This window comes from Phaethon lepturus, unplaced genomic scaffold, assembly GCF_000687285.1.
Source record: "Phaethon lepturus isolate BGI_N335 unplaced genomic scaffold, ASM68728v1 Scaffold39393, whole genome shotgun sequence".
Taxonomy (NCBI): Eukaryota; Metazoa; Chordata; class Aves; order Phaethontiformes; family Phaethontidae; genus Phaethon; species Phaethon lepturus.
This window is the reverse complement of record NW_010531856.1, coordinates 1-11,168: the sequence shown is the minus strand read 5'-3', so window position 1 is coordinate 11,168 and position 11,168 is coordinate 1. Positions and strand designations below refer to the sequence as shown.

Sequence of the window (11,168 nt, the reverse complement as noted above, 5' to 3'; positions counted from 1 at the left end):
TTTATTTATAACATAAATTAGTCTCTTTTCATAGATGAAAAGACAGCAAAATAAACCATTGAGGATGACTATAATCTTCAATTACTGTAAGAATTGTATGATATAATCTACTATAAAGATCCTCTTAGGTTTGTGTTTGACTTGCCACATCTTATGCTGATCAGTTTTCCCTCCCCTGGAATGCTGACTATGTGCTTACTACAGTCCAGTTTTTAAGCATGTTTATTAACCATGCTTACCCATGTAGACATAGAGCTCCTTCTTCCCAGGTTTAAAAGAAAACAGGACAAAGCAAACCACACACACATACACTCAAAAAATAGCATCCATGAGGACTGCAACTGCCCAACAAGCTTTCAGCCACAGGTGTAACTTCTTATAATCCAATAAACACCTCATATGGAGGTAGTTCTGTCTTAATGTGTCTCTAGTAGTGGTTTCTAAGAGCTGTATACTTCCCCTATACTGCAGCTTTCTTCCAAAGGGTAAGGTTAGTATTATTTTGTTGCTTGTAGTTTTTTTGGTGGTGTTCTTTGCAGTGTGCTGTCATTGCTTTTTATTTGAAAAAATAGCTAACAGAAAACGTTAAAGGTCTACTAAAAATGTGGTTTTAGTAATAGAACAGTTTATTGAGGACTTTTTAATTGAAGTTTGTTCATAAAGAGGAAAAAAATAGTTAAAGCCTCAGAGGTATGGTCTAGTATGTACCGTCAAATCTCTCTTTCACCGAAGTTTTTATTTGCATTTGTTCTTACAATATTGCAGATAATTCTTTAGTGCAGTAATACTGCTTCTGTCTTTGTCTTAGAGCTCACTTTATTACAAATGTTAAATACCAATTATTTCCTTTTTTTTCCCCATTTTGTTCTCAAATACTTTAGAAGTTATTTTAAGTTTAAACAACTTGCTTCACAGGGCTCTAGATAAGCGCTTGTTATTGTTTGTAGTGTGCCTCCATTTGTTCTGAGTTCAGGCTTGGGTAGCACCATAACTAAGAATCATGAAAACTTCCCTTAAATAACCTTTTTGGTGAGGGCCAGAAACATTTTAGTAGGGTGGGGTGTGTTTGGGCTGGTTTTTTTGTTGGGGTTTTTTTCCGTTTGTGGCTTTTAAAACTGTAAGAGACTATAGGAGGAACTTTAAAAAGCAAAATGAGTAGGTAACAGTCCTCTGCTGGTTGTTGGTAGTCGGTGTTTCTGTGGGCGCTTTCAGTTTGTGTTTTGACAAGTGCACGTATTTTCACTTGTGAACTGTGGTCTTCTCTTGGATGTATAGAGATTTTACTGTGTAGAGTGCCGTAGAATATCTCTACGCAGTACAGATACTACCGTGCAGTATAAGACTTGAAGATGGGCTTCAAATTTCTGTCTTTGGTTTGGGTTTTCTGCTGGCTAACGAGGGGGTGTGTGGTGTCTCTGTGCTCTAGTCTTCTCACCAGCCACCTTTCTTGGAGGAGTTTTTGGATTTGATAGCTTTGGCAGCCTGAGAAAATTGCATGTGCCATGCAATAAATAGTGCCAAATTCTTTAGCCTAGCTATGGGAATAATTTTTAAGTAAATATATTATGTTGAATTTGTCCTAATGTAAATAAAAGTGGAACATATGTGCTCTTACGTGTTAATAACATGCCACGGTATGCAAAGAGGTTCTTTTTGAAAGCTGGGATAAAATAAAATGCAAGGCTGTTTGCCCAGCCTGTGGTTTGAAGGATTACTTCCAGATTATACAGTTAAGTGATGGCATAGCTATATTATTTAGCCTGTAAAGTGAGCAGTTCTCAGTGTATAAAGTGTCGGATGTTTGCCCTTTAACATCAGGACACAGGATGGAAATCTCAGTCCTGTTTCGTGTGATCAATGTTGGGTCACATGGGTCTTTCTCTCGCTTTCTAACCGTTTCTCCTTTACCCAGGAGCAGGGTTCCTGAGTATCTATCTCATATTTTGCTGTGGTACTTGATGTGACCCTAAGGAATACAAAGATGACTTAAAAGGCAAATGGTTGAGGCAGGATTAATGTTCTGACCAGCACAGTGCTGGTGCCTTTGCAGACAACTTTGCCTGCCCACCGCACGTGGCTCAGCTGCTCAAGGGAGCTCCGTTGCAATGTGGAGCCTTTGCAGTGCTCCCACCTGGCTTCGGCAGTCACTGGATTGGAGCCTGAAAGAGAAGAGCATCTTTTGCCAGCTCTGTGGAAGTAGCTTCAGTATGAGAACGAGACTTAGTCCTGGCTGATCTGCAAAATGAACGTGGCAGGGAGCCGCCATCTGTATATGTGAGTTGTTTTTGTTATGTGGGATGATGATACAATTGAAGTCTGAATCTGATGCATGAAGAATAATTTGAATGCGGTTACTTCATCACCTTTTGAAGGTATTTTAGGAACAGCTTTATCTCTTAAAATAGCAGGTTGGTGAACTGCAAGCCAAGCAAACAAAAAACACCCTTGAAGAATCTCTGACTGAAAACAAGGTTGTTCTTTTTTGTAACTCATGCGACTACTTGAAATATAGCTTTTAATTTGGCTTCAAAATAAGTTTGTTTGGGGTTTTTTCTGAATTAGAACGTAGGACTTCCTGCTTTGCATTTAGAACCAAAACTGTGGCTTTCCACACTTTGTTTCTGGTTCTTGTAGATTGCTTAATTTTTTTTTTCCTTTCAGTTTGGTTGAAGGGAGAGTAAAACTGTGTATGAAAGCTGAGGAAAATGCCGCTTTTCATACTTCATTGGACTTCCATTGTAAGTGTAACCGGGTATAATAAAACTTTTCACCTTCCCTTTATAGACTCTGCCTTTTTTTAAGAAGGCGACATGTTTCCCTCTCTTTCTCCATCCCATTAAAGGATGACTGAGAATGAGGGAGGGAAGGAATTGAAGGCAAATGTTGGTGAATGCTGGATTTTTGCTTCCAACAGTTGAAAGGGAGGGAAATTATGTTAGTAATTTTTTAACATTTGCCTTCAGCATGTCTTTCACCAAAATCTTGAACATTAATAAACCAGAGTGATCAAGGGAGAGGAGGAGGAGGAACTGGGGATCAACTAGCTTAATTAAAAAAGAACCCAAATGTAAAAAATTCAAAACTGGACACCCCAATCTTTCCCATCTTCAAATCCAGATATTAAAAAGACCTTCAGAACTTTCTTCTTAGAGTATTGCCATTAGCCCCTTTATCAAATATACTAGAACAACCTATTGCAAAGTATCAATTATGTAAATCAGTGTATAATCAGTCTTTTCATGTACCTGCTCCTGCATCATAAGGAAAAGTCTGCAAATCTGTTCTTAAGCACCCCAGTATATAAAACCAAGAAACTCTTTTGTCCTTCATTGCTTCTGCTATGTGTGTATGTAGGTGTCCTGCTTTTGAAGGCCTAAGTTGCTCTGTGTCTCCCTAGTATGTGATGGTGACAGTACAGTAACAAAATCAACATGCATGTGTGAGATTTTTGAATAATAGGAAGAGTTGTTTGTATCAGGTTTTTAACCCTCATGCAGTTTTCTGATTAATAAAATGAAAAATTTCATCATTCTGGTACATAAGTGGTAAAATAAGGTTGGTTGGGTTTTTTTTTTAACTTAATGTTTTTACTTAAAGGAAGGCTTTTTTTTTTTTTCTCCAAGTTATATCTTCCCCTTTCTCCTCTTCCCCCCTGCCTCACCTCCTTCTTCTTAAAGCTATTTTGACCTAACCTTCCTAATCTAAAAAGAGAGCTTGTGTCTCTGCTTTTTAGGCCTCCTAGAGTGGAACTCGGATACATAAACATAAATGCCTAGTGGCATTTTAGATGTGCTACAACATACCAGGTGGTCTTTAGTGACCCCTCTAGAACAGCAAAAACTTCCTATCATCTCCTCATATCTACATGCTGTGTATAGATGCTAGGTTACTTTATGGGTATTGAGTGTCATTATAATCTCCCTGTGTAAGCATTTGAGGAGCCCCCAGTGCTATTATTTCTAAGTACATGTGTTGATAAGTTACATGTTAGAATGACTGTAAAGAGCAGCACAATTTAGTGATGAAATTGTCTACAGACTAGTGATGTGCGAAATAAAGGTTCATTAGAAATCTGATCAGTTTGGTCAGCCACTCTAGATGAAACTTGAGGCACATTGCTGTTATTGGCTATACTGTCAAATAGGTTTTGCAAGATATAGTATATACCCAGGTGTCAGGATCTCTTAGCTAAATTTGTACAGTTGTCTTGTTCTTTAGCATTGGGACAGAAAAATAGTGGAAACTATTGAAAATATTCCCTCAGTTAAACAGATGAGTAGAGTTCTGGTGGGGTATTGTCATACTTCATTTATTAGCTGTAAGATACTGCTGCTGTGGAAAATATTTTGCCTGTCTCAGCTTTTTCTTTTTTTCTCTGTTAGGATTAAAGGCTTAAGGTGGCTGGCTGGTTTGTTTGAAGTTTTCCCTCTGTTCCCAACTTTCTCAAACTATACCTTCAATTCAGCCTCCAAGTTGAATCCTCCAATAGGTAGCCGGTAGCATCTTGTGGTCTTTTGTATTTGGTGTTCCGAGATCACTGAGATATTTAAAAGCAATATTTAGTGCTAATACATTATCTCATGGCTAATGGTGTCCCGTGGCATCTGGAGCTTCCAGTGTCTGGCATCTCAGCAACAAAAGAGCCTATGTAGTTGACACCCCTGTATTGGCAAGCAGCAGCTCCTTTGCCTGTTAGGAATTTTAAGGAGCGTGTATTAAAACCAGCATGTGTCGTTCTAACAATACTTTAAAATGTGAATCAAAAGAAACTAATGTTGTACCAGATTTGCATGCTCTAACAGGCTGCTTTTTATTCCCCTCCCTGCTTTGTAAACCCATGGTTGCTGGACATGGGTGGCGGTGTTGGACGGGACGATTCTGAGGAGTTAGAGGTGGCTGCAGGCAACTGTCCTGGTACATAGAATTGTCCTCTCAGGTTTCATCTCAGTAGGACCCTCAGGACCCCTCTCTCTCCTTCTCCCCCTTCTACCCACAGTAGTAGCTCAGGATGTTTTTTTGGTTTACCAGAAGAGTAGAAATGTGTCTGAGGCCTGGCGGGGGAAGAAAAAAAAAAAAAAAAGCCACACCACTAGCCCCCAATTCTTAGCATTGTTGTGCTGATCGGAAGCTGCTGCTGACTTGCAGTGTTTAAATGCAGCAGGTGGTTTCTTCCATGGTTTTGGGGACAGACTTTTCTGAACAAGCAATAATGCTGAAAAACAACTGCAAAGTGCCAGGATGTTCTTGGGAATCTGTTATGCCTCTACCCAAATTCATTTGGAGAGAAAATAACCCCCCCACCACCTGAATCCTCCCATCTGTATGCCTTTATTACCTTTCTGTCAGCTCTCGCAGGCCGAAGCAGCTGATCCCAGTCCTGAGCCCAACTGTTCTGTCTTCAGAAACAGAAAACTCTGGGAAAACTCTCTCACTTGGGACCTTCCAGAGATGAACAGGGTAGAGACGTGAAATGTTAGTGCCCGCCTATCAGGAGAAACACACTCTTGCCAAAATTAGCTTTGAAACTTGAGTGGTCCAATGAAGAAAGGTCTGCGGTGATTAAAAATCTTGTGCTTTCTTTTTCATTTAGTCTGACTCTTAATGGCAATGACCCAAAGCCACATCCTGCACCATGATGAAATAAAGCCACACTGTCAGCTTCTCCCTTCAAAAATGGAGCACTGCAATACTGAGTAGTCGCAAGGAAGATTCTAATACCACGGGTGGTCTTTGAAATGCAGAAATAAAATACTGACCTCAGGGGACCTCAGTTTGAGCTTCAGTGCCGGGCATTTTGACGTCCAGCTGTGTGCAGCACCTTGGGACATTTTGTGCAGCAGGGAAACTTTTTTCCGTCCCAGAAGCCTGGTTGGTTTGAGTCTGTGCTGTATAGCTGGGGTGTGTGGGCAGAGGACACCCTATTTGCTCTGTGCTGCGCAAGCTTCACATGCTCTCTCAAAAGGCCTCTCTGTTTTAGGAAAGCCAAGCGGGCAGGAAGGTGAGCAGCAGGGAGGCCGGGTGGCTTACAGGATGCCTGGGTGATGGGCGCCTCTGGCACCTTTCTGCACCTAACCCCTTCCGAGTAGGAGGGTAGACGTGGTATGTGAACACAGTGGGAAGGTCAGGGGGATTTGCTAAAGTGGAACTTTCCACTTCCTCAGAAACTTACGGGTAAGAGAGCTGGTCACTGGAGTGGAAAAATGGTTTCACTAGCTACCTAGGTGTGAGGCTAGCTGGTGTGTGTCCCAGGGTGGTGGGTGGGTGTTACATCTGTGGCCTTAGCTGCTGAGGATGCTCTCTGGGGAAGGATACCTACGCCACCAGTACAGTCTTCCTGTTGGTGGCATTTCAGTGGTTTTTTGCTCACAGGTAAGATGGGAAAGAGATGAGCCCAAACCTCCACCAAAACTGGTGGAGGAAGTGCCACTGTTTGGAGTGATGAATGCTGCTGAGGGTGTCTGTAACGGGAAGAAAGCACATCCAGTCTGCAGCAGAGCTGAGAGGTTGAGTACGTGCTACAGGGATAACAGCAGGGGAAAGAGAAGACCGGAATTGATGTAATAAAATCTCCAGGGGGAATTAAAACTCTTAATTTTTTAGGGGAGCTCAGAGTGGGGAGGGGAAGCAAACTTTGTTTTCATGAGCACTTGTACTTAAAAAACTTGTTTTTTTCTTTCAGTAATAGATTTTTCATGAGAAACTTACACCACTGCTACTCCAGGCTTAAAGATCCAGGCCTTGCTTAATTGCAAAGCTGAGTGTTTAATTCCTTTTGTGTTTAAGGAGGCATAGCCACCTGATCTGGACAGAGGTAGAGATATGACAGATATTGGCGATTCCTACGTTCATACGAGAATGGGGAAAAGCTACAGCTAGGTGCACAGGGAAACAACTCTGTATCAGGATTTATACCAGAATAATTATTCTATTTACTAATTGTATCCTGAGACAAATATATAAGAACTGACAGCTGAGGGGCAGGAAAGGAGCAGAAAGAGGAGATACATGTCTGGGAGTTACAGAGACTGGAGGTAACAGGAGGAGGCTGGGGTACTAGATCCATTATTGTGCACTTTTCCTGTCTTATTGATAAACTGTGCACTCCTGAGGTGACGAAAATGTACTGCTAGTATAATTTTCTTCATAATTAATTTATATGCACCTTTTTTTCCACTTCCAGCTCTCTTAAAGTCAGAGCATAACGTACTGTGAGCAGGGAGCGAGGCAGAACCTTCAGTGGAAAAACTTGTACTTCGGTGTGGTTGGTTTTTTTTTTTTTTTTAATTTGAGCCAACTAGATATAATCTTAGAGCAGAATAGCTAATAATAAAGGAAGAAGTGTTTGCAATTCATTGAGCTTTGTGCTACACCCACTATACTTAGCAGTGCTCCTAACTCTGAGTTAGATTTCAGCCATGTTTAGCAGCAGAGTGATTAACACAAGGTTCAGTGAATTTTGGGTACTGCAGCCATTTTGGCTAACGTAGTAGTCGTCCCGCACGAACAGCGTCAACTCTTGGCAGTAAAGAGAGAGGCTAGCAACTTCATAAAACGGGGTGCAATGGGGGACTAACACTTACCTATAGGGAATAAATTACAAAAGATGTGTAAGAAACATTATCCAGTCATTGCATCATGTCACATGATGTTATTGATAAGAAAGCTGTCTCAATTAGATATGTTACTTACGATTTAGAAAAGGTACCAGTGCTTATGAACTGAAACCCTGTTCTAATTGGGAAAATTAGAGGCTGAGGGAAGCTGATCAGTTTTGATGAAACATTTTGAATGCTCCAAGCTAGAAAAGGGATCAAGTAACATACTGTTCTTGGAAGCGTTTTAGAACTACTACTTCCTTGGCCTGTAGATATGCAGACGTACAACAAAGAGCCTGTGAGGTCAGACACTTGCAGTAAAGGGGAGTAAAAAATACTAGATGTTTTCACCAGATATTCTGCAATGGTTAACTTATTGTGGGAAAATAAAAACGTGTTAATTTGGAAGCAAGTTTAAGCTAATGGTTTAACTGCCAGCACTATTGACCAAAAAACATTGCTGGGTCTTAACCCAGAGGACCATGGTCTCTATTTCAGAGGAAAAACTGCTCTACTGCTCCATCTAGTGTTACTGGGCCCCGTTAAAGGTAAGGGCTGGACCTAATTTCAGTAAACTCTGTATCTAATAGAGGCCTGATCTAGTGCCATTGAACTTCGTGTTCATGCCAGGACACTTCAGCCCTTGCGCTGCCACAAGCTCCTCTGCCAAAGTCCGCAGTAGTTGATTTGAAATCACTTCATATTAATGAAATTTCAGAAACATGGTAGAAGTCTTCCCACAGAAAATTGGTCCCAAATAGGTGACTGAATTTTGTAGGAATAACTTAAGCAACAGGGACCTTCCCAGTGTTTTCCCACTTACTTTACTCTTTAGTGCAAAGTAGGTAGGGAATGGTGATATTCAAACAGAATTGTAATAAATGGATTTTGTGGTCACTTGAGTAATGTGACAGGCATCTCCTCTTTTACTATCAGCAATTTTTAAAGTCAGTGCCAAAAACTGGTGCTGGTAAAGCAAGGTCTGTGTGACCGGAGATGATCATGCAGGAAAAAAACTAAGTTTCTGAATGTGTTTTAGCCTGACTACAAAAATATATGAATTTGTGTCATCTTGCATGGTTATCTACGTTATTTTGTTTAAAGTATCAAATTTTGCTGTACTTGTCATCCTGCAAATGACTAAAATGCGTAGCTGATGGCAGAGAGGCTGTTAGTTATGTGGCGGCTGCAGTCCTACCTGGTGCCTGGATCTGTGAGTCCTAATCCAGAAATGCAGCCGGGCAGTGGAAATGCAGTGCTGCCGAGCACTAACACCTCTGTGGGTGCAGCTTCAGAGAAGATCTTTGCGAGGGCTCTGTCCCTTGAGATGTTCAGCTGGTCCTGAGGTGGCTGCCTTGTCCTCTTCTTTTCTTTCCAATCTCTGGATTTGTCCTTTCCCCAGCCTTCCTTTGTGGGCTCTCATGTTGTGCTGCTGATATGACACACTTCAAGTCAAACAAGCTTTTTGTTTTTTTTTAAAAGTCTTCTCTTCCAAAATAAAAGGTGCAAATAGAAGGTACAATCAACACCTTTTTGACAATACAGCAAAACATTAAATTTACAAATATAAAATTATAACTGAATATTTAGTCTTACTTAGAATTGTACAGAAAACTAATGACATAAAGTGCAAATAAAGAAAATATAAGACATTTTGAGAAACTTTCATCATGTGTTTGCAAAGACAACTGATTTTGAATGGGAAAATATTTACAATTTGGCAGTCTGTGAGTTGTTGATAGAAAGTTCTTGAGTTGCAAGAACCAGCACTGGTTTCTCATCTCTCAAGTTCTGCTTCCAGGATTTCTCCCCATGTGTCGACGTCCATCGGATACATGCTTTTCTCTGGCAAGCTGTTTTGTGAAGGAATGTTGCTGTATTTCCCGCTCAGCCATTCTTGCTTCACTTTGCTTTTCCAGTAGTTTCTTAGTAATGTGATCTGATGGAAAAACAGACAGCTCAAATCTTGGAAATGAACTGATTTAAGTTGTATTCAACACAAGTTTTGCATTGGAAGAGTAATGCTAGAAAAAGGATTTGGAACATGTCTTTGGATATCTAGATGCTAAGCTCAGGAAGGTTGCATTGCTGCCAAGAAGTAGACCTTGGTCTCCTTCCAACTTTTCTAAGTTGGGTGGACAATCGCTTCTTGCCCCAATTCTTTGAGGGTCAAGATGAAAACCCTAAACCAGGAATTCATCTTCCTCCTTAAGAGGTGCCTTTTCTCTTCCTATTTAGGCTATTTGTGACCTTTTAACTCTTCTGTGGGCTCTTAGTGCAGGCTGGCTGGATTCTTCTCTTTAGCCAACCTTTCATTGCAAGAAAATGCTGACTTGGTGTGTTTGTTGCTTCTACTTCAAATCCCCTCCAGGTAAAATAGATAATCAGTGCAGGGAGTTCTGGGAATTCCTATGCAAGAGTAGTGAAATCTGTATGTTTGAAGGGCAACCACTACCTGCTCGTGGCTTTGCCTCAATACTGAAACAACTCTACTGAAATGTGAGAGTCCAGAACTGTTGGGTTGGTTTGGGTTTTTTTGCTGCTGCTTCTCTCTCTTCACCCCTCCACTGCCCCCCTGCTCTCAAACACACCAGCTGAAATACGGTGGGGATCAGCCTCTGACTGGTCCAGAGTAGTAACTGTGAAACCACTCCTTTCCTGATCTACCTCAGCTTGCAGGCTGGACTGGACAGTGATAGATCTTCCAGCATGCTCAGCTTCTAACTTCTCAGAGCAGCTCTAACTGCGAGTGTGTGTAGGGAGAGTGTCAAAACAGCTTCTCAGAGCTTCTGCTTGTTTTCTTTTCTCTATTTTTTTTTTTTTTTTAATTCTCCTGGATGCTTGTTGCTCAAGTCATATTGAGGCAGAGCTACCCAGGATGAGTTTCTGGGAAGTCATGCCTCACCAGCAGAACTGTTCCCAGGAAATACAACCAGAGAGCACATGCTGCCTAGCAGGGGTACATTGTCTTCTCCCCCCGGCCCTGTCTACTGGGATGTGGGCTTTCTTCTATGTCAGGGTTGTGCAGACTTTGATATGATGAACATCAGCGCTGAGGTCGCGCGGGCGGTGTGAGGACTAAACGGGGCATGGCAGGCTGGCCAGATGTGGTCCTGGGTAGGAACCAGGTCAGCCTTACTTTGCTCTCTCTGTGTACTGAGCCAGATGTCCAGCTGATGGGGTGCACTACCGAGCTGTGCCATGATTACAATGGTTCTCCTATTAGCCTGGGACAGATGAGATGTGCTGATGTAACTTCTTTACATATTTCTATGACCAATCCCAGAAGCCTCGATGCTGCCAACATTATGTCGCCGACGTTAAATTTACCTTCCAGGAATATCCATTTCCTCGATCGCAGTCGATCTCCCGCTGGCAGACAGCCCTCACGCTCAAGCAGTGATGCCTCCATAAGCGGTCGTTGCTTTCGATGACGCGGTGCCAGCCCTTGCACGTCACGGCCGCGTGACACAAGCTCTCTACGTCCAAGTCGCTGAAAATCCGAGAGCTGACCTCCGGCGGGAGGAGAGCCACGAAGTCAGCCGGGTCTCCTCCTCCTCCCCGCTCCCTCTC

General features: G+C 41.9%; 1 protein-coding gene across 1 annotated transcript; it reads right to left on the bottom strand.

Annotated features, from left to right (window-relative positions):
- Positions 1 to 9,372: 9,372 nt before the first annotated feature.
- FBXO48 (F-box protein 48) lies at positions 9,373 to 11,153 on the bottom strand (the record flags this gene model as incomplete). The annotated part of the gene is made up of 2 exons (XM_010284696.1): positions 9,373 to 9,534; positions 10,926 to 11,153. Coding segments are annotated over 2 exons (390 nt in total), but the record flags the coding sequence as incomplete, so codon positions are not given.
- Positions 11,154 to 11,168: the final 15 nt, after the last annotated feature.